This window comes from Capra hircus, chromosome 11, assembly GCF_001704415.2.
Source record: "Capra hircus breed San Clemente chromosome 11, ASM170441v1, whole genome shotgun sequence".
In the NCBI taxonomy this organism is placed as follows: Eukaryota; Metazoa; Chordata; class Mammalia; order Artiodactyla; family Bovidae; genus Capra; species Capra hircus.
Genome location: NC_030818.1, coordinates 27,430,984 through 27,452,711, shown reverse-complemented (window position 1 = coordinate 27,452,711; position 21,728 = coordinate 27,430,984). Strand labels below are relative to the sequence as shown.

At 37.4% G+C, this 21,728-nt stretch overlaps 1 protein-coding gene across 3 annotated transcripts in view; it reads left to right on the top strand.

Annotated features, from left to right (window-relative positions):
- SRBD1 (S1 RNA binding domain 1) overlaps positions 1 to 21,728 on the top strand; it is a 226,052-nt gene that overhangs the window by 184,672 nt on the left and 19,652 nt on the right. Inside the window, exons 17-20 of one of the 3 annotated variants that reach the window (XM_013967606.2) lie at positions 9,230 to 9,336; positions 11,175 to 11,351; positions 17,173 to 17,355; positions 18,866 to 18,955. In XM_013967606.2, the coding sequence (XP_013823060.2) occupies positions 9,230 to 9,336; positions 11,175 to 11,351; positions 17,173 to 17,355; positions 18,866 to 18,902 (504 nt within the window). In that variant the 3' untranslated portion in view covers positions 18,903 to 18,955. Of the gene's footprint in view, positions 1 to 9,229; positions 9,337 to 11,174; positions 11,352 to 17,172; positions 17,356 to 18,865; positions 18,956 to 21,728 lie in introns of those variants that run through there. The other 2 variants (XM_005686560.3, XM_005686559.2) reach the window with 2 other exon arrangements.

Genomic DNA, 21,728 nt, shown 5'->3' with positions numbered 1-21,728 from the left:
GAGTGGGTAGCCTTTCCCTATTCCAGGGAATCTTCCCAACCCAGGGATTGAATCCAGGTCTCCCGCATTGTAGGCGGATTCTTTATCAGCGGAGTCCCAAGGGAAGCCCAAGAATATTAGAGTGGGTAGCCTATCACCTTCTCCAGCGGATCTTCCCAACCCAAAAATTGAACTGGGATCTCCTGCATTATAGGCAGATTCTTTACCAAGTGAGCTATCAGGGAAGCCCCTAGTTTCTATTAAGGCTAATTACTCTAAATATGTTGTACATTCTATGGATTTTCACAAATGTGTAATGACATGTGGGCTTCCCAGGTGGCACAGTGGTAAAGAATGCGCTTGCCAGTGCAGGAGACACAGGAGCTGTGGATTCAACCCCTCGGACAGAAAGGTGCCCTGTAGGAGGAAATGACCACCCACTCCAGTATTCTTGCCTAGGAAATCCCATGGACAGAGGAGCCTGGCGGGCTACAGTCTATGGAGTCGCAAAAAGTCATTCACAGCTAGGTAACTGAGCACGCACGCATGGCGACATGTATCCATCATTGTAGTATCATACAGAATAGTTTTACTACCCTAAAGATAGTCTGAACTATGCTGATTGTGTCCTCCCTCCTCTCTGACCCCAGGCAACCACTAATCTTTTTATTGTCTCTGTAGTTTTGCTTTCTCCAGAATGTGATAGAGTTAGAATCAAACAGTATGCAGCCCTTTTAAATTGACTTCTTTTCATGTAATGTTATGTATTTAAGTTTCCACCCTGTCTTTCTATGGCTTAATAGCACATTTATTTTCAGTATTGAGTAATACTTCATTGTCTGATTGTACCATGATTATTTCTTCATCCACTTGCTGAAGAACATCTTGGTTGCTTCTAAGTTTTGGCAATTATGAATAAAACTATTTTTATCTTCTGGGAGAGATTGTAGAGAACTGGTATGATTTCTTCCTTAAATGTTTGGTAGAATGAATGAGTCTGAAAAGGATTATTATAAAGTTTGTTAAAAGGGATGTAGAGTAACCTTTACTCTAGGACTTGAATAGCCCCATTTCTACGGCCTGATCTTTCAGAGGTATCAGCAAAATACCTGAATGATCAGTGAGGTTTCCCTACAGTGACAGGCAGGACTTCGCAGTCACAGAAATCTCCGTATAGCCTCAAACTCCCAGACAGCTGCTTTTTTTGCCTGGTTTGTAGAGTCTTGTCCTTGTGCCCTGGGTATATGTAGCCAAGTATTTAGCCAGTTTTATAGTTGTTAATGGTGGGAAAAGTACTCTGGTACCAATTACTCTCTTACAGCTAAAAGTAGAAGTCTTGTTTGTTTTTCACAAAAATGTCTTTGACCAGATACTAAGGTGCACATATTTAGGCCAAGACTCCTTAAGGCCAGCATATAAAAAGTCCTGGAGTTTTGTGCTGAATGGAGATTTCAGAGATTTTGCAGTGTCCTGGAAACAGAAATTCTGGTTGTCCAGAAGTGGGGAGACCTCACTGAACAAGTGTGGGGACTCCTTTGAGACCCAGAAGATCCAAGCCTTAGGAGTGGAGCTACTCTAGCCCTGGAGTCAGAGTGGAAGGTTGATTTGTTTAAAAATTAGTTTCCATTTGTCTTCTGCAGAACAGAGAAACAGTCATTGTCCTAGCGATCTTTCTGTCAAGTTAACTCAAATAAACTGATGTAAATTGAGTGGTATAAGTTAATGCAAATTGGGTGCCTAAATACTGAGTTGGCAGTAAAGGAGTCTCCAGCATACTCTTCATATACTTTATCAGAGGAGGAAGATTTACAAAGAGAATGTCTTTCTAGGCTATTTTTTCCCATTACAACCACTGGCTATACTTTAATCTGTTTCCATATCTTTTAGAAAAGTACCTCCAGTGCTGAAATGCCTTTTGCCATCTTAATCCCAGAGCCCCATAGGCACAGTGAGTTGTTCATTGTACCTATGGTTTATTCATTTAAAAAAACAAAGATGTTCTGCTGGTGTTAGTATCTGTTTTCAAAAGAATCTGCTTATGAAGAAATATTTTTAAAGTCTTTTTCAAGACTTTTCAAGAGTATTTGTCTGTTACTTGTAAACGTGTATGATCCAGTAGAGAACACATAAGTTTTTAAAAAGATACTATGAGAAAAATATGGAACTTTGTTCAGTATTCCCTCCCCTAAATGTATCTGATTTTTACTTTTAGTAAAACAGTGTTACGTGCAGTATTTCTATGGTGCTGAACATTGTCTTAGTCTTTAAAGTAAGTATATAAAGACCTCTTGTATACTAGACTTGAAGAATTGTAGGAGGAACTACTGTTAAATACACATTTTCTGTTTTCTCAAATGTTTTCCATTCTTCTGTCAGTTCTGTCTTTTATGGGTCATTCAACCCACACATTTCTGGATGACTTTTAAACTGTCACATGTCAACCAAAGAAAAGTAGATGTAAGATGAGGAAATGAACTTGCCTTATTAGAAATTTGGCTAGACTTTTCCTGTAAAGGTTTTTACATTTTTAGTTTCTAAGTGCATTTTGCATTTTGACAATAATAAGAAACAGGAAGGGACATGAGTGAATGATAATTGCTAAAGAAAATACTCAAGAATGTTGCATCAGAAAGCCACTTGGGAATAAACCTAAAGTTTATATGGAATATGCAAAGTGAAATTTTGTTGCTGTAGTCTACAGACAGTATTCCATCTGGGAGGATTTTTTAAAATAATTGTGAGATAATTTTAGTGCTTAGGACCAAATTTTTTTAAAAAAGAGCAGTTTAGATCAGCAATTCTTTAGAAGTTTGTGGTAGAGCAATAATAACAATGTGGATTCTGACCTCAAAAAAAGCTGACGATTATAAATGACTGCTTATATTCCTTTTTAAAAATCCTGTAAATTTTAGGTAAAAATCTAATAACCCAAACAATATTTCCTTGAATTTGAAACAGTCTGTTTATAAAATTGAAATAACTTGCCCTGAAATTCAGAATAAGGTAACTTAAAAAAAAAAAAGAACAATTCATCTTTCCTGGCATCAAGTCCTTGACGATTAGCACAATCATTCCTGGGATCCTCTTGCCTCTAATACTCATGACTACCAGTAGAGTGGTATGTCACAGCCCAGCTTTCAGCAGATGTAAACTGAGCTTCTTGAAGACATGAAATTCATATGGTTTTTACTATACTTTCAATACCGAGCACAGCTAACACAGTGTCTGGTACATAATAGTTGCTTAGAAAATGTGTTTAGAATGACAGATATCAATGCCTCTGATTTAATGTCAAAGACACTATTATGAGGACAATGTGGAACTCTGTTCAGTATTCCCTCCCCTAATCATATATGATTTTTACTTTTAGAAAATACTATTAACTCTTTAGTACTTTTGTAAGCAAATAGTTGGGGAAGAATATAGGCAAAATCCAGGATTATAGATAACAGCAAAAATTTTTATTACATGAGTCTAACTGCTAGAGGGATTTAAAAAGTATTTCAACCTAGTATGTTGTTATCTTGGACATACCCTTTTTTTTTTTTAAAGCATTAGCTTTTTAAATTTTCTTTAAAGGGCTTTTTTAAAATATAGCTGTTCTGCCTTATGCTTTGTAATGACTTTATAGTAATTCGTGTTATGGTTATTTCATAATTTATTTGTATCAGTACCTTCTGGGTGAATTGTTAGGTTGTACACACACATACGTACATGCCTTTGAACAATAGTCTTGCTATTTCCTTAGAATAAATTCTGTGAAATCATGCACAAACTTCTTACAATTGTTGTGAGGATTAAATTAGATAATATTATAAAAGCCTATAACAGTGCCTGACAGTAAAATCTCAAGGACTTTGGTAGTATTGTTGTTTTTGTTGCTTTAGTCTTGCCACTTGGAGAAGGAAATGGCAACCCACTCCAGTATTCTTGCCTAGAGAATCCCAGGGATGGGGGAGCCTGGTGGGCTGCCGTCTATGGGGTCGCACAGAGTCGGACACGACTGAAGCGACTTAGCAGCAGCAGCAGTCTTACCACTAGACATCAAGCTCCTAAATAAAATAACTGCTTCAACTAGAAAAACATCAGAGATCCCAACTCCAAGTGGCTTGAACAATAAGGAAATTTATTATTCTTTTACTAAACAATAAGGAAATGTCATTGCTAGAAGGTCATTGTGTGTGTTGGGACGGGGGCAGAGTGGGCAAGAAATCCAGAACTGGTCAATACAGGATTTCAGGAAGATCCAGAGTCTTTGCATATGTGTTACCTGCCATATTCAGGGAGTCAGCTTGATCCTCAAGCTAGTCCTGGTGACATAAGATAATGCTTACTTCAGCTGCAGGAGGCATACTTAAATGAAAAGAAGAAAAGACATGGGTCTATATTTGAGAGGGATGTCTCTTTCTGAAAGCCTCAGAAGATATACCTTCACATTTTATTTCCTATGACTGGTTAAGTGGAATGAGACTGGTGATATTGGCTTAGCGCATTATTTTTTATACCTTTTGATCATGATACATAGTAGAAAATATATTTTATACCATGATCAAGATACTCATCACACATATGTTTGCATATATGTATATGTCACTCTATACAGTAAAACATAATTCAAAATAATAGCTCCTCAATATAATACTTATCCTTACTACTTATGATAAAATTAAACACTTTTTTATTTATATTTAAATACAAGGGTTTTAACCCTCAAATAAAAACATTCATAAAGATTTCATGGGTAGTATAAGTTGTTCATAAATTTGTTCCAGTCTAGAACACATGAAGACGGTGAACCTATATGGTATACTGTTGAGTCTATTCTTTTAAATTTTGATTGAGTCAAGATAAATACTTTTTCACAGAAAGAGGTAATTGAGAGTGGTAAAATAATCTTGGAAGTGGTAAAATAATCTCAGATGGTAGAGTCTGCCTGCAGTGCAGGAGACCTGGGTTCAATCCCTGGATTGGGAAGATCCCCTGGAGAGGGAAATGGCAACCCACTCCAGTATTCTTGCCTGGAAAATCCCATAGACAGAGGAGCCTGGTCAGCTGTAGTCCATGGGGTTGCAAAGAGTCGGACACGACTGAATGAACGTGTCCATTGATACAGGCAAGAATCATCAGTGAATTCTATACTCAGAGATAGGATACACAAGTGCAAGAATACCAGGAGTTGGTGATCACTGGGAACCATCTTGGAAGCTGCCTAGCACAGAGTATAAAATTATGACAACTCAAATGCAGTGTGTGGCCCTGGATTCAGTTCTGGATTGGGAAGAAAATGCTGTTAGGTAGAATTGGGACATTTGATGAAATTTGAGTTTGGCCTCTGCATTAGATAGTATTGTTGTTGTCTAGTCACTAAGTTATGTCCAACTCTTTGTGATCCCGTAGACTGTGGCCTACCAGGCTCTTCTGTCCATGGGATTTTCCAGGCAAGAATACTGTACTGGGTTGCCATTTGCTTCTCCAGGGGATCTTCCCAACCCAGGGATGGAACCTGAGTCTCTTGCATTGCAGGTAGATTCTTTACTACTGAGCCACCAGGGAAGCCCATTAGATAATACTACATTGCTGATGACTTACCTGACTTTATTTGTCATATTAATACAGTGGTATATAATACAGTGTCCTTATTATTTGGAAATGCACACTAAAGTATTTGTTTGAAAAAAGGCTGTGAGGAGATCCTTTATACTACTCCTGCAGGGTTTTTTTTTTTTTTTTTTCTAAACTTGAAGTTATTTCACAGTTTAGTTTTTTTTTTTTCCATTTCTACATTTACTTTGGCATTTTTTAAATATAAATTATTTTAATTGGAGGCTAATTACTTTACAATATTATATTGGTTTTGCCATACATCAACATGAATCCGCCACGGGTATACATGTGTTCCCCACCCTGAACCCCCCTCCCACCTCCCTCCCCATCCCATCCCTCTGGGTCATCCCAGTGCACCAGCCCGTGGCATCCTGTGTCATGCATCAAACCTGGACTGGCGATTCATTTCATATATAATATTATACATGTTTCAATGCCATTCTCCTAAATCATCACACCCTCGCCCTCTCCCATGGAGTCCAAAAGACTGTTCTATACACCTGTGTCTCTTTTGCTGTCTCGTGTACAGAGTTATCGTTACCATCTTTCTAAATTCCATATATATGCATTAGTATACTGTATTGGTGTTTTTCTTTCTGGCTTACTTCACTCTGTATAATAGGCTCCAGTTTCATCCACCTCATTAGAACCACAGTTAAGTTTTAAAAAGGCGAGGGAAATTGTTTTTCAACTGAAAAAAAAATGTATTTCTTGAGTTTTACATCCACTGAGTGCATGATTGTACCTCATGATGTTAGATCCTTTTAATGCGTTGTAGGATTCAGTTTGCTAGTGTCTTGTTGAGGACTTTTGCACCTGTATTCATAAGGAATATCGGTCTATAGCTTTCTTACCTGGTGGTATCTTTGATATCAGAGTAATGCTAACCTCACAGAATGAGTTAAGACATGTTCCCTCCTCATATATTTTTCTGAAAGAGCTTTAAAAGGATTACTGTTAATTCTTTAAATATTTGGTAGAATTCATTAGTGAAGATGTCCAATCCTAGATTTTTCTCTTTGGGGAGATTTCTGATAGATCTGTTCATTTTTCTTATTTCTCCTTCAGTCAGTTTTGGCAATTTTTTTATTTCTAAGAATTTTTGTTTTGTATTCCTTCCAGTTTATCAAGTTTAATTTATATTGAACAATAGTACATTTTTACATTATATGCAAATATCTGATTTCAGCTTTATGTGAGAAATTGCATTTAAACCATACAAAATAAATCCTCCATACAACTGCCTTGCTTGCATATCTGACCTAACGTGCATCTATCATGATGACATTTTCAGCATTCTGGTTGCTTCACATCCTATCAATGCTTGGTATTTTTCATCTTTTTCATTTTAGCTGTTCTGATAAGGACATTTTTATTTGGCCTTTAATTTTGAAGACGTTTAAGAACATTATTACCACAATAGGTCTGTCATTGTTATTGTTTTCCATATTTGTAAAATCATTTTAAAAATTAAGTTTTTTTTAATATGTAAACTGTGGTTCAAATAAAGTCAAAGATTGCTGAGTGGAGTCAACATTTTCACTACCAAATCTGGTAGTTGAACTTGCTTTATTGTTCTTTTTTTTTTTTCTTCAAAGTTTAAAATTTTCAGTTGAAAGATAACTTGTACTAACTCAGTTTGAGTATACAGATTTCTCAGGAGGCAGGTAAGGTGGTCTGGTATTCCCATCTCTTGAAGAATTTTCCACAGTTTGTTGTGATCCACACAGTCAAAGGCCTTGGTGTAGTCAATAAAGCAGAAGTAGATGGTTTTCTGGACCTCTCTTGCTTTTTTGTTGATCCAACGGATGTTGGCAATTTGATCTCTGGTTCCTCTGCCTTTTCTAGATCCAGCTTGAACATCTGGAAGTTCTCAGTTCACGTACTATTGAAGTCTGCTAGGAGAATTTTGAGCATCACTTTGCTAGCATGTGAGATGAGTGCAGTTGTGCAGTAGTTTGAACATTTTTTGGCATTGCTTTTCTTTGGGATTGGAATAAAAACTGACCTTTTCCAGTCCTATGGCCACTGCTGAGCTTTCCAAATTTGCTGGCATATTGAGTGCAGCACTTTCTCAGCATCATCTTTTAGGATTTGAAATAGTTCAACTGGAATTCCATCACCTCCATTAGCTTTGTTCGTAGTGATGCTTCCTAAGGCCCACTTGACTTCACACTCCAGGATGTCTGGCTCTGGGGGAGTGATTACACTGTTAGGTCCATACCATTTCTGTCCTTTATTGTACCTATCTTTGCATGAAATGTTCCCTTGGTATCTCTCATTTTCTTGAAGAAATCTCTAGTCTTTCCCATTCTATTGGTTTCCTCTATTTCCTTGCATTGATCATGGAGGAAGGCTTTCTTATCTCTCCTTGCTGTTCTTTGCAACTCTGCATTCTGATGGGTTTATCTTTCCTTTTCTCCTTTGCCTTTCTCTTCTCTTTTCTCAGCTATTTGTAAGGCCTGGTCAGACAACCATTTTGCCTTTTTGCATTTCTTCTTCTTGGGGATGGTCTGGATCGCCACCTCCTGTATAATTTGTAACATTAGTCTGTAACATATAGTCTGTTTGTAACATATAGTCTGCCCATAGTTCTTCAGGCACTCTTTCTATCAGGTCTAATCCTTTGAATCTATTTGTCACTTCTACTGTATAATCATAAGGGATTTGATTTAGGTCATACCTGAATGGTCTAGTGGTCTTCCGAACTTTCTTCAATTTAAGTCTGAATTTTACAATACGGAGTTCATGATCTGAGGCACAGTCAGCTCCTGATCTTGTTTTTGCTAACTGTATAGAGCTTCTCCATCTTCGGCTGCAAAGAATATAATCAGTGTGATTTCAGGATTGACCATCTGGTGATGTCCATGTGTAGAGTCTTCTCTTATCTTATTGGAAGAGGGTGTTTGCTATCACCAGTACGTTCTTTTGGCAAAACTCTGTTAGCCTTTGCCCTGCTTCTTTTTGTACTCCATGACCAAATTTGCCTATTACTCTAGGTATCTCTTGACTTCCTCCTTTTGCATTCCAGTCCCCTATGATGAAAAGGACATCTTTTTTTTTTTTTTTAAAGACATATAAGCAATAGTCTCTTCAATTTCATGAAATATGAGAGTTCGGTTTACTGTCAAACTTACTGAATATTCATGTTCTCCTTCCTGTTCACTCTTCTCTTAAGAACAAAGGGTCATAATACACATGCAAGTGAAGATAAGACTTCAAGGCAGCATGCAAATGATAGTAACCAGCATGGCTCAGTGTGCTTCCAGAACCTGCAGCAGCATTACTCTGGAGCTTGTTGGAATGTAAATTCTCAGGCCCCAGCCCAGACCTACTGAATCAAAGACTCTTGGTGTGGGGCCCAGAAACCTGTGTTTTAACAAACTTGAGAGGTAATTTTTATGGCAAGCTAAGGGAAAAATACCAATGCTGTTGTACTCAAGTCAGGTGTTTAAGTAGAGAGTATGAAACACAGATTCCTAAAGTTTAGGTCAATTACGTCAGCAAAGCGTGTTTAAGAGAAATGAACAAATTGACTTTGCTGTGTCTTAACTGAGCCTGCTATCTGTAATACAGGCAAAGTAATGGAGTAGTCCAAGAATTCCATGTTCTTTACTGTTGATTGATGTTTGATCTTTCTTTTCAGCACGATGTATCTCAGACCCTGCTCAAGGCAACACTGGACAGTGTTGTAGAAGAATGTGTCAGTTTTGTGGGAGTGGATATTAACATCTGTTCAGAAGTTTTGTTAAGGTGAGACAAGAAGTCTGTGGCTGAAGATTACAGAATCTTGAGTTTCTTTACTGACTGTCCAAACTCAGTTAAAACAAGGGGACACGTGTGAAGTCGCCAAGTATAGAAAATCGATCAGTTCATACATTGCTTTAAGTAATAAGTCAGGGAGGAAGACATCATTTAAGAAAATAATCATAACAATTCATATATATTATCATTTTTAATATAGAAAATCTAAAATGAAGAGCATATGATAACTGTTGAGTCACTGCTGCTGCTAAGTCACTTCAGTTATGTCCGACTCCGTGTGACCCCATAGACGGCAGCCCACCAGGCTCCCCCATCCCTGGGATTCTCCAGGCAAGACCACTGGAGTAGGTTGCCATTTCCATCTCCAGTGCATGAAAGTGAAAGGTGAAAATGAAGTCGCTCAGTCCTGTCCGACTCTTAGCGACCCCATGGACTGCAGCCTACCAGGCCTCTCCACCCATGGGATTCTCCAGGCAAGAGTACTGGAGTGGGGTGACATTGCCTTCTCCATTGAGTCACTGCTGCTGCTGCTGCTAAGTCACTTTAGTCATGTCTGACTCTTAACGACCCCGTGGACTGCAGCCCACCAGGCTCCTCCATCCATGGGATTTTCCAGGCAAGAGTGCTGGAGTGGGGTGCCATTGCCTTCTCCATTGAGTCACTAATAGAATTTAAATAAGGTTAACATGGAAAAGAGCCATTTCCCATCACATAATAGGGAGATATTTTTCACTAGTTCAGTCTCTTGCTTACATCTGTCAAAGCTGGCCATCACCAGAAGATAAATTCTGAGGGAACAGGGTATGGTTACCATATTTTTACCTTGATTCCTCAAGTTACATATCAAAATCTTCATCATATTAATACTATTATCACATCTTACATGCTCTTTTTCCCCCCTGGGGTTATAGAAGAGCTGTTCATTTGTTCCTAATCTTGCATTTATTATACAAGTCTGGAAATTCTGGACTTCTGGGGAAAAAAAATCTAGATTCTTCGGCTTTGAAATTAGAACAGCAGAAAATAATTCCTTGCATTTTAAGGTGTTGCCTCCCTGGTGGCTCAATGGTCAAGAATCCACCTGCCTAGCAGGAGAGGTAGGTTCAGTCCCTGTATCAGGAAGATCCCCTGGAGATGGAAGTAGCAACCTACTCTAGAATTCTTGCCTGAGAAATCTCATGGACAGAGGATCCTGGCAGGCTACACAGTCCATGAGGTCGCAAAGAGTCAGATACAACTTAGCAACTACACAACAGCAACTTTCTACCATAGTAATAAATATTCCATAATTCCATATATGGAATTCTATAATAGAATTCAGATTCTCTAATTAACATCAAGTCAACTACCTAATGACAGAGTTTTTTTTGTCATGGATAAATACCTTTCCACCGTTTAAGTCTTGGCTGACAAAAAAATAAGAGAGTACAACCCAGCTATAGCTGTGGTAATTTCTGCTCCTGAATCACTTTGTAAGCTAACTGGGAATAGGCAGAATTATTACTTGATTTAGAAACATAAGTAATGTAACTAGTGTAGAAATACTGTAGGAAAGTAGTTTTCTTAGACCCCTGTTAACCAGTTTGCCAGCGTCTTTATGACAGCCCTGGTTTGTCACTACTTTGCTTTCTACTGTCCTTCATCCTCTTGGAAAACTGTTTCCCCTTTGTCTTTTTGACATAACCCACCTTTGATTAACTGAACTTAGAGACATAGGACAAGATATAATTGCAATTGCTTTTATGTTTCTTTACATGCCATCTTTTCTTTCAGTTCTCTTAGAACAATTATATTGGCCACATTACTCATTTTGTTTATTTTTTTAGGCATATCGCTGGACTCAATGCCAACCGAGCCAAAAATATTATTGAATGGCGTGAGAAAAATGGGCCATTCATCAACCGAGAACAGCTGAAGAAAGTGAAAGGGCTGGGTCCAAAATCTTTCCAACAATGTGCTGGTTTCATCAGAGTCAACCAGGATTATATTCGAACATTTTGCAGGTGATTATTAAAGTGTGCACTGTTGTTTCTAATATTAACCTCCTCCTCTTGTACTGTTACCCATCCTTCTCACTGGCATAAACCCTAGCTGTTCATTTCTTCATTCCTTCATTCAGTATGTGTAGACTATCTTAATCTTTGCTAGGTACTGGGAATACAGCAGTGAACAAATGAACAAATTCACTGGCCTCATGGAGTTAAGTTTTAATAAATGAGACAGACAATAAATAAACTAGTAAAACAGTTTCAGGTAAGTGTTATAAAAATTAAAACAAAGCAATATGACACTATCTTAGGGAGCAATAAGCTGCTTTATATGAGTTATTTACTGAAAAGTTATTTGAGCTGAGTTTTGAATGAAGTGAAGGAGCCAGTCACATAGGGATCAGAAGGAAGGCATTCAAGCAGAGCAAACAATATGTGTGCAGCAGCCTAAAGCAGGACCACTTTGGTGTATTTAGGAAAAGAAGCTAAGGCCAGTGTGCTCGGAACACCACAAGTGGAAGGACTGGTACAACATGAGGCTACAAAGAAGACTTTGCAATGACCACTTCATATTGACAGCTGTTCCCCTAAGCATAGTTGAGGGACTTCCCTGGTGGTCCAGCGGTTAAGACAATGTGCTTCTACTACCAGGGCCACAAGTTCCATTCCTGGTCAGTGAAGTTCTACATGCCATGGGGGTGTGCCCCCCGCCCCCCTGCAAAAAAAGGGCAGCATAATTGAGTTTCCCTGCTTCTTCCTCAGTGAAAACTGGCCAAGGCATTAATTATCAGATGTGTAAATTAAGAGCTAAATTCTTGCTTTCTAATCCTGGTAGCACAAAAAGCAAAGAAATTGGGTAAACTTCTTAGCATTTTGTAATCATAAAAGACTAGCTTTTATGCCTTGGCTTCTTTGGAACTACTTGATTCATTCATTGTGTATTTTTTTCTTCTGACACAAAAGTTACAATCATTTGTTTTTTATCTGGAAAAGACTGAGGGAAAACCAGCCCCTCTGAAAAACAGAATATATTATAAAGCCGTAGTAATTAAAACAGTTTGGTTTTGATGTAGAAATAGGTAGAACAGAACAGAGTCTGAAATACACTAAAACACAGAGGGAATTTAATTTATGATAAAGGTGACATTTCATATAGTGGGGAAAATCGATTAATTAACCAGTAAAACACTTGGTTAGTAAATTCAAATAGTATAAAAAAGAATAAAGTGAAAAGTGTACCCCAACTTGTCCCTTCAAAATAGTTTTTTATATATTGCTTCTAAAAATAAATTTATGCTTATATAAGCTTATATATGTGTGTCTATTATTTTTAAATGCATACAGAACAACTTATAGTATACAACTAGTTGAAACTTGTTTTGTTTCAGTAATATATCTTGGATCTCTTTCCATGTATTACATATTGATATCATTCTTTATATATGCCAGCACAGTATTTAATTTATAAATGGACTGTAATTTAATCAGTGCTCTGTTGGTGAACATTCGGGTTATTTTAAAGCCTTAGTTTTTTTCAACTGGTAATGAAGGACTTGAAGATTCATGACTATAACATTTCCTTGATAGGTCATGCCTTTATTCAGAATGACTATTGCTATCTTATTGAGTGTTTTTATTTTCAAATCTATTTTATTTGCTAGCATTGTTGCCATATCTGCCTTTTCAGAATATGCTTGGTATGTTTTATTTTCAAACTTTCTATGACATTTAGTTTTTTATATGACTCATAGATTTTCTGGTTTTGCTTAATCTTAATCCATTCACAGTTATTATGCATATTGATATGTTTGAACTTCCATCTTATATATTTTCTCTTCATGCCTTCATGCAGTTCATTACATTTATCAGTTAACAGGGCTCCTCCCTGTTTTTCTTCCTGTCTTCCTTCAGTTCAGTTCAGTTGTTCAGTCGTGTCTGACTCTTTGCAACCCCATAGACTGCGGCATGCCAGGCCTCCCTGTCCATCAACAACTCCTGGAGTTTACCCAAACTCGAGTTGGTGATGCCAGCCAACTGTCTCATCCTCTGTCGTCCCCTTTTCCTCCTGCCCTCAATCCCTCCCAGCATCAGGGACTTTTCAAATGAGTCAGCCCCATCCCATCAGATGGCCAAAGTATTGGAGTTTCAGCTTCAACATCATTCCTTCCAGTGAACACCCAGGACTGATCTCCTTTAGGATGGACTGGTTGGATCTCCTCGCAGTCCAAGGGACTCTCAAGAGTCTTCTCCAACACCACAGTTCAAAAGCATCGATTCTTCGGTGCTCAGCTTTCTTTACAGTCCAGCTCTCACATCCATACATGACCACTGGGAAAACCATAGCCTTGACTAGACAAACCTTTGTTGACAAAGTAATGTCTCTGCTTTTTAATATGCTGTCTAGGTTGGTCATAACTTTCCTTCCAAGAGGTAAGCGTCTTTTAATTTCATGGCTACAGTCACCATGTGCAGTGATTTTGGAGCCCAAAAAAATAATGTCTGTCACTGTTTCCACTGTTTCCCCATCTGCTTGCCATGAAGTGATGGGAACAGGTGCCATGATCTTAGTTTTCTGAATATTTAGCTTTAAGCCAGCTTTTTCACTCTCCTCTTTCACTTTCATCAAGAGGCTTTTTAGTTCCTCTTCACTTTCTGCCCTAAGGGTGGTGTCATCTGCATATCTGAGGTTATTGATATTTCTCCTGGCAGTCTTGATTCTAGCTTGTGCTTCCTCCAGCCCAGCGTTTCTCATGATGTACTCTGCATATAAATTAAATAAGCAGGGTGACAATATACAGCCTTGACGTACTTCTTTTCCTATTTGGAACCAGTCTGTTGTTCCATGTCCAGTTCTAACTGTTGCTTCCTGACCTGTATAAGATTTCTCAAGAGACAGGTCAGGTGGTCTGGTATTCCCATCTCTTGAAGAATATTCCACAGTTTATTGTGATCCACGCAGTCAAAGGCTTCGGCATAGTCAAGAAAGCGGAAATAGATGTCTTTCTGGAACTCTCTTGCTTTTTCCATGATCCAGCGGTTGTTGGCAATTTGATCTCTGGTTCCTCTGCCTTTTCTAAATCCAGCTTGAACATCAGGAAGTTCACAGTTCACATATGGCTGAAGCCTGGCTTGGAGAATTTTGAGCATTACTTTGCTAGCGTGTGAGATGAGTGCAATTGTGCGGTAGTTTGAGCATTCTTTGGCATGGCCTTTCTTTTGGATTGGAATGAAAACTGACCTTTTCCAGTCCTGTGGCCACTGCTGAGTTTTCCAAATTTGCTGGCGTATTGAATGGAGCACTTTCACAGCATCATCTTTCAGGATTTGAAATAGCTCAACTGGAATTCCATCACCTCCACTAGCTTTGTTCATAGTGGTGCTTCCTAAGGCCCACTTGACTTTGCGTTCCAGGATGTCTAGCTCTAGGTGAGTGATCACACCATCATGATTATCTGGATCATGAAGATATTTTTTGTATAGTTCTTCTGTGTATTCTTTCCATCTCTTCTTAATATTTTCTGCTTTTGTTAGGTCCATACCCATCTTTGCATGAAAAGTTCCCTTGGTATCTCTAATTTTCTTGAAGAGATCTCTAGTCTTTCCCATTCTATTATTTTCCTCCATTTCTTTTCACTGACCACTGAGAAAAGCTTTCTTATCTCTTCTTGCTATTCTTTGGAAACCCCAGTAAGACAGTAGGTGCTAAGAGAGGTCATCAGATGGCAGACAGACTGAAGCTACAATCACAGAAGACTAGACAGTCTGATTGTATGGACCACAGCCTTGTCTAACTCAATGAAACTAAGCCATGCCATGTAGGGCCACTCAAGACGGATGGGTCATAGTGGAGAGTTCTCACAAAATGTGATCCACCGGAGAAGGGAATGGCCAAAACCCTTCAGTATTCTTGCCTTGAGAACCCCATGAACAGTATGAAAAGGCAAAAAGATAGGACACTGAAAGATGAACTCCCCAGGTCGGTAGGTGCCCAATCTGCTACTGGAGATCATTGGAGAAATAACTCAAGAAAGAATGAAGGGATGGAGCCAAAGGAAAAACAACACCCAGTTGTGGATGTGACTGATGATAGAAGCAAGGTCCAATGCTGTAAAGAGCAGTATTGCATAGGTCCATGAATCAAAGCAAATTGGAAGTGGTCAAACAGGAGATGCCAAGAGTGAACATCGACATTTTAGGAATCGGTTAACTAAAATGGACCGGAATGGTTGAATTTAACTCAGATGACCATTATATCTACTACTGTGGGCAGGAATCCCTTAGAAGAAATGGGGTAGCCATCATAGTCAACAAAAGAGTCCGAAATGCAGTACTTGGATGCAATCTCAAAAAATGACAGAATGATCTCTGTTCATATCTAAAGCAAACCATTCAATATCACAGTAATCCAAGTCTATGCCCCAACCAGTAACACTGAAGAGGCTGAAGTTGAACAGTTCTATGAAGACCTACAAGACCTTTTAGAACTAACACCCAAAAAGATGTCCTTTTCATTACAGGGGACTAGAATGCAAAAATAGGAAGTCAAGAAACACCTGGAGTAATAGGCAAATTTGGCCTTGGAGGACAGAATGAAGCAGGGCAAAGGCTAATAGAGTTTTGCCAAGAAAATTCACTGGTCATAGCAAACACCCTCTTCCAACAACACAAGAGAAGACTACACATGAACATCACCATATGGCCAACACCGAAATCAGATTGTCTTCCTTACTCATCTTTATCTCCTCTTAGTGATTCCAGCTTTTGTATCTTCTATGCTTCTGGTTATTATCTTTAAATTTGATTTGGATTGGTCTCTGGAGTTAATAGGTGTCTCTGTACTCCTCCTAAAGAAAACTAGAGCCAAAGGTCTCTTCCCAACCTTCCTCCCGTCAATGCTGTGTCCTATGGTGGGATAATCTGGGATTTTAGTTTCAGACTGTTTTTATATATATTTTACAATATTCATGAGCAGTTATTTAACCTAGTGATTTTTATGGTTTCTGTGCTCATCACTGTTTCTTATAGCCCACGTTATCATTTTTCTTGAACTCAGTGTTTTTGTTGGAGTTTATACTTAAGAATTTCTTTTCGGAGAGAGTATATTGTATGGGTTGTACCACAGTCCATACATGTCTGAAAGTGATTTTAACTTGTCAGCTAGTTGCTAGGTATATAATTCTAGATTAAAAATCATTTTGTCTCAGACTTTTAAAATATTGCTCCACTGTGTTCCAGCATCTGTGTTTATCAGTGAGAAAACTGATGCCAGTTTGATTCTAGTTCCTTTCAAAGTAATGTTTTATTTTTATCTCTTAATTTTTAAAATTCCAAAGTTTCCCTGTCATAAGTCAAATGTGAGTCTTTTTCTAGTTATTCTTTTCCCATTCATTCTGTTTTATACTCAGTAGATTCCTTTGGGGAGTTTGTGTTTTTTTCAGCTCTGAGAAATCACCTTTTCCTTCTCCTCATTTAATTTATTTTCGTCTGTTTTTCTCTGTTCTCTCCTAGAATGCCAATTACACAGGCAGGATCAATTAATGTTGGGGCTTTAAGTAACAGAAAGTCCTATTAATGGGTTTAAACAAATAAGTGGCAATTTCTGTGAAGTGCATGGTCAAAGTCTGGTGGCTGTTTGTTTATATTTGTTTGGCAGAGAAATAAGCTCATTTTTAATGAAAGGCTCTAAAACCCTCTGCCCGCCCTCTAGCCCTCCCACATCCCCCCATACTGTTTATTTTTTTTTATGACAGAAAGATAGTATTATTTTATCTCATTTTTTAATTAAAAGATAATTGCTTTACAGAATTTTGTTATTTTCTGTTTCAAATGGTTACAGTAGTCAACAAACTGAATCTGCAGGCGAAACTCAGGGAGTTGCTGTAACAGCTTCAGCAGGTGTTGAGGTCACAAATGAGAAGCAAGGCAAGAAAAGGAGCAAAACTGCAGTGAATGTTGTACTAAAGCCAAATCCTTTGGACCAAACTTGTATTCACCCGGAATCGTATGACACAGCAATGAGGTAAGTCTGGGGCCCCTGTGGGAATTCTCTGTGCTCACAATGAGTTCTCTACAGCAAATGGCCTTTGTTATGGCATAATGGAGACTTTAAAAATATGACCATGTTTAAAATGACAACATTTTTGAGAAGTTCCGCATTGCTGAGTTGTGTGGCACATTATTTTATTTCAGTGAGGAATGAAACCATTATTCCTGGAGCAGTGTCAAGCTAATAAACCCTGGTCCTAATGGTGAAGTGTGTGTAATGGAAATTGCATGGCACTCTCCTCTGTTTGTTTTGGAAATTAATAAGACACAAATGACTAGCACCTGGCTTAAAGCTTGTGCTTATCTAAAGATAAAGGCCTTTAGTAAACAGCCAGCTCTCAGATTTCATAAGAAATATTGCCCTGCTTAGTTATTATAGAGTCTAAGAAGTGATATACTTTTAATGAGAATACATTAATTAACACAGGGAAAGGTTTGAGTACAAGGGAAAGTTTAAAATTAGGCATTAAAAGAAAAAAATTTAATACCACATTTGATTAGTTCACAGTTTTTAATTAGTTCAAAAATAGTGGCTTGCTACACAACTGCATGCTTAAGGCTTCTAGTGAACTAAATAGTTTAAAAATAGTGGACATTTTAATTTTCACTGAATCTAAGTTTTTAACTTGTTTTAAAATAATTTATATTTGAGTATTTTAAGAAATGTAATTTAATTTCTTTTAAAATATTTAAGATTGTAAACATTTTAGAAATTTCTATAAACCTTATAGAAAACTTAGAAAATAGAAAAAAAATAAAGAATATTCTATCAACATCAGCAGTGATATCCTTTTTCTCCCAATATTATAAAAAAATTTAAACATAGAGAAATGTTGAAAAAAATTTTACAATGAATCCCAATATACCATCACCTCGATTTTATCATTAATATTTTGCTATGCCTGTGTTTTCACTCATCCATCTGTTTGTCCATTAGTCCATTTCTTTTTTATATATATTTTAAAGAAAATTGCAGATATCAGCACACTTTCAGCTAATATTGTGGCATGTATATCATTAACTAGAATTCAGTAGTTTTTTATCTTTTTGTCTTTGGACGTAAAATTCACATACATTTAAATTTTAGGTATATAAGAGCTGAATTTTGGCAAATAAATACCTACCTACATCTGGTAACCCAAACCTCTATCAAGATGAAAAACATTACCGCCATCCTAAAATGTTCCTTTGTACCCCTTCCCAGATAATCCCTGGGATTAATATAATCCCATATTCTAGCATAATCCCTGTTCTAGCCTGTCAGAGCTGATCACATGTTCACATTTTTCAGCCAAAGATTAGTTTCCCTCTTCTTGAACTTCATATGAATGACATCATACAGTTGTACTTTTTTGTATAAGGGTTCTTTCAACATTTAGAGATTTTTTAATTCATGCTATAACATAAACAATAGCTGGTTCCTTTTTATTGCTAAATAATGTGCCATTGTATGATTATACCATAGTTTATTCTCCTTTTTGAAGGAACCTTGCCTATTTCCAAGTTGGCTATTATGAGTAAAGCCACTTTGAACATTCTTGTATAATTTTTGTTGTTGACATGTGTTGTTTGCACTCATCTTGGAAAAATACTTAGAGGATTCGCTGGGTCATAAATCAGGTGAGTGTTTAGTTTTTTTATAGAAACTTCTAGACCATACTCCAGTGTAATTAATTGTACCGTTTTACACTTCCATCTGGAGAAGGCAGTGGCAACCCACTCCAGTGTTCTTGCCTGGAGAATCCCAGGGACAGGGGAGCCTGGTGGGCTGCTGTCTCTGGGGTCACACAGAGTCGGTCACGACTGAAGCGACTTAGCACACTGCCATCAACAATGCTAACAGTTCTCTTTGCCATAGTCTGGTATTAGTCTTTTTAATGTTAGCCATTCTCGTGTATTTGTGTATGTGGTAGTGTATCTGTGGTTTTAATTTGCATTTCCCTGGTGACATTGAGCACTTTCTCATGTGCTTATTAGCCATTTGTATATCTTCTTCTGTGAACCCTCTGTTCATATCATTTAGCCATTTTCCAGTTGAGTTGTTTGCTTTTTTTATTATTGAGTCACGAGAATTTTAAAAACATATTCTGTATATTAGTCCTTTGTCGAATATATGTTCCACAAATATTTTGCCCTAGTTTGTGGCTTACCTCTTTATTTTCTTTCTTTTTTTTTTTTTAATTTTTTATTTTTTTTAAATTTTAAAATCTTTAATTCTTACATGCGTTCCCAAACATGAACCCCCCTCCCACCTCCCTCCCCACAACATCTCTCTGGGTCATCCCCATGCACCAGCCCCAAGCAAGCTGCACCCTACATCAGACATGGACTGGCGATTCAATTCTTACATAACAGTATACATGTTAGAATTCCCATTCTCCCAAATCATCCCACCCTCTCACTCTCCCTCTGAGTCCAAAAGTCCGGTATACACATCTGTGTCTTTTTTCCTGTCTTGCATACAGGGTCGTCATTGCCATCTTCCTAAATTCCATATATATGTGTTAGACTGTATTGTTATTAATGTCTTTTGATATGCAGAAGTCTTAAATTTTGGTGATGTCTTATTTATCCATTTTTCTTCCATATGTAGTTACTACTTTGTATGTGCTAAGAATCTTTTGCCTACTTCAAGTCATGAATCTATTCTTCAGTGTTTTCTTCTTAAAACTTGATGATTTTAGCTTTTACATACAGTGATATATCTGAAGTTAGTATGATTGGAAGTAGGGGTCAAGGTTCACTTTCTTTCCTCATTGTGAACATTTAGTTATTCCAGTACCGTTTTAAAAAACAATAACAAAAACACAACGTCTCTTTACCCATTGTTTTGTGCCTTTGTTGAAAATCAGAAGACTGTGTAAGTATGAATCTATTTCTCTCTCTTCTGTTTCATTGATCTTTTTGTTTGTACCACACTATCTTGATTACTATAATTTTATGCTAAATTTTGAAGTCATATAGTGTAAGACCTCCGACTTTGTTTTTCCAACAGTGCTCTGAATATTCTAGAGGATTTCATTTTCTTATAAATTGTAGAATGAACTTGTCAATTTACATTAAAAAAAAAAAAAAACCTGGTAGGATTCTGATTGGGGTTATATTGAGTCCATAGGTGAATTTAGGAACAACTGATGTCTTCATAATATTTATGGAGTCTTTTGCTCATGGACTTACTTAATCTTTCCATTTATTTATAACTTCTGTCATTTCTCTCAACAGTGTTTTTTAGTTTCTAGTGTGGCAGTCTTGTGCATGTTTTATTAAATATATTTCATGCTTTTCAACACTATTGCAAGTAGAATTTTTAAAAATTTGTTGCTGATTGTTTTCTGCTAATATGTGAAGACAAAATTGATTTTTAATAGTAACTTTGTATCCTGTGACCTTGATAAGTTCATTTACTAGTTCTTAGTAGGTGTTTGTAGATTCTTTAAATCTTCCTATATAAGCAATGACATTATCAGCAAATAAATAGACTACTTATTTTTTTAATCTTCATGCTTTTTGTTTCTCTTCCTTGCCTATTGCAATAGCCAGGATTTTCAGTACTGTATTGAATAGGAGTGGTCAGAATGGGCATCCTTGTCCCATTCTTAATCCTAGCACATGGTTCTCATTTTTTTAATATTAAAAAAAATTGTTGTCTCACAGTAATTGTATTTTTAGTGTTTGTTTGGAAAGATGCATTTATGCACATGGATTTATAGACTTTTTGCAAGAGTTGCCATCTCCAAATTAGCATTTTGCTGTATGCAAGCCAGTATGTTTTTTTTAATACACACTTTTGTTTGGTTCCATGATGTAGTTCAAATGTGGTTTATATGTTCTTCAAGTTTCTTTCTAACATAAGCACACATTTTTGGTTTCTGCATATTGCTTTTTAAAAGGCTAAATAATCTTCCATCTAATGACTGGACTGTAGTTTAGAAATAGTAGTACTAGTGTGTGCACGCCTAGTCATGCCCGACTCTTTGCAACCCCATGGACTGTAACTCACCAGGCTCCTCTGTCCATGGGATTATCCCGGCAAAAATACTGGAATGGGTTACCATTTCCTCTCCAGAGTATCTTCCCGACCCAGGGAACAAACCTGAGTCTCCCGCAGCTCCTGCATTGGCAGGCAGATTCTTACCACTAAGCCACCAGGGAAGCCAATAGTCATACTAGTAGTGGTTCCTTATGATGGATTCCTAGAAGTGGAATTACTCTGCCAAAGGGTTTGAAAGTTTATGTGGCTCTTAATATACATTGCCAAGTAACACACTGATTTATAATGCCACCAGCAATGTTCAAGCTTGAGAAATCTTTAATTTCTCCTATTAGACAGGACTTCTCTGCCGGTTT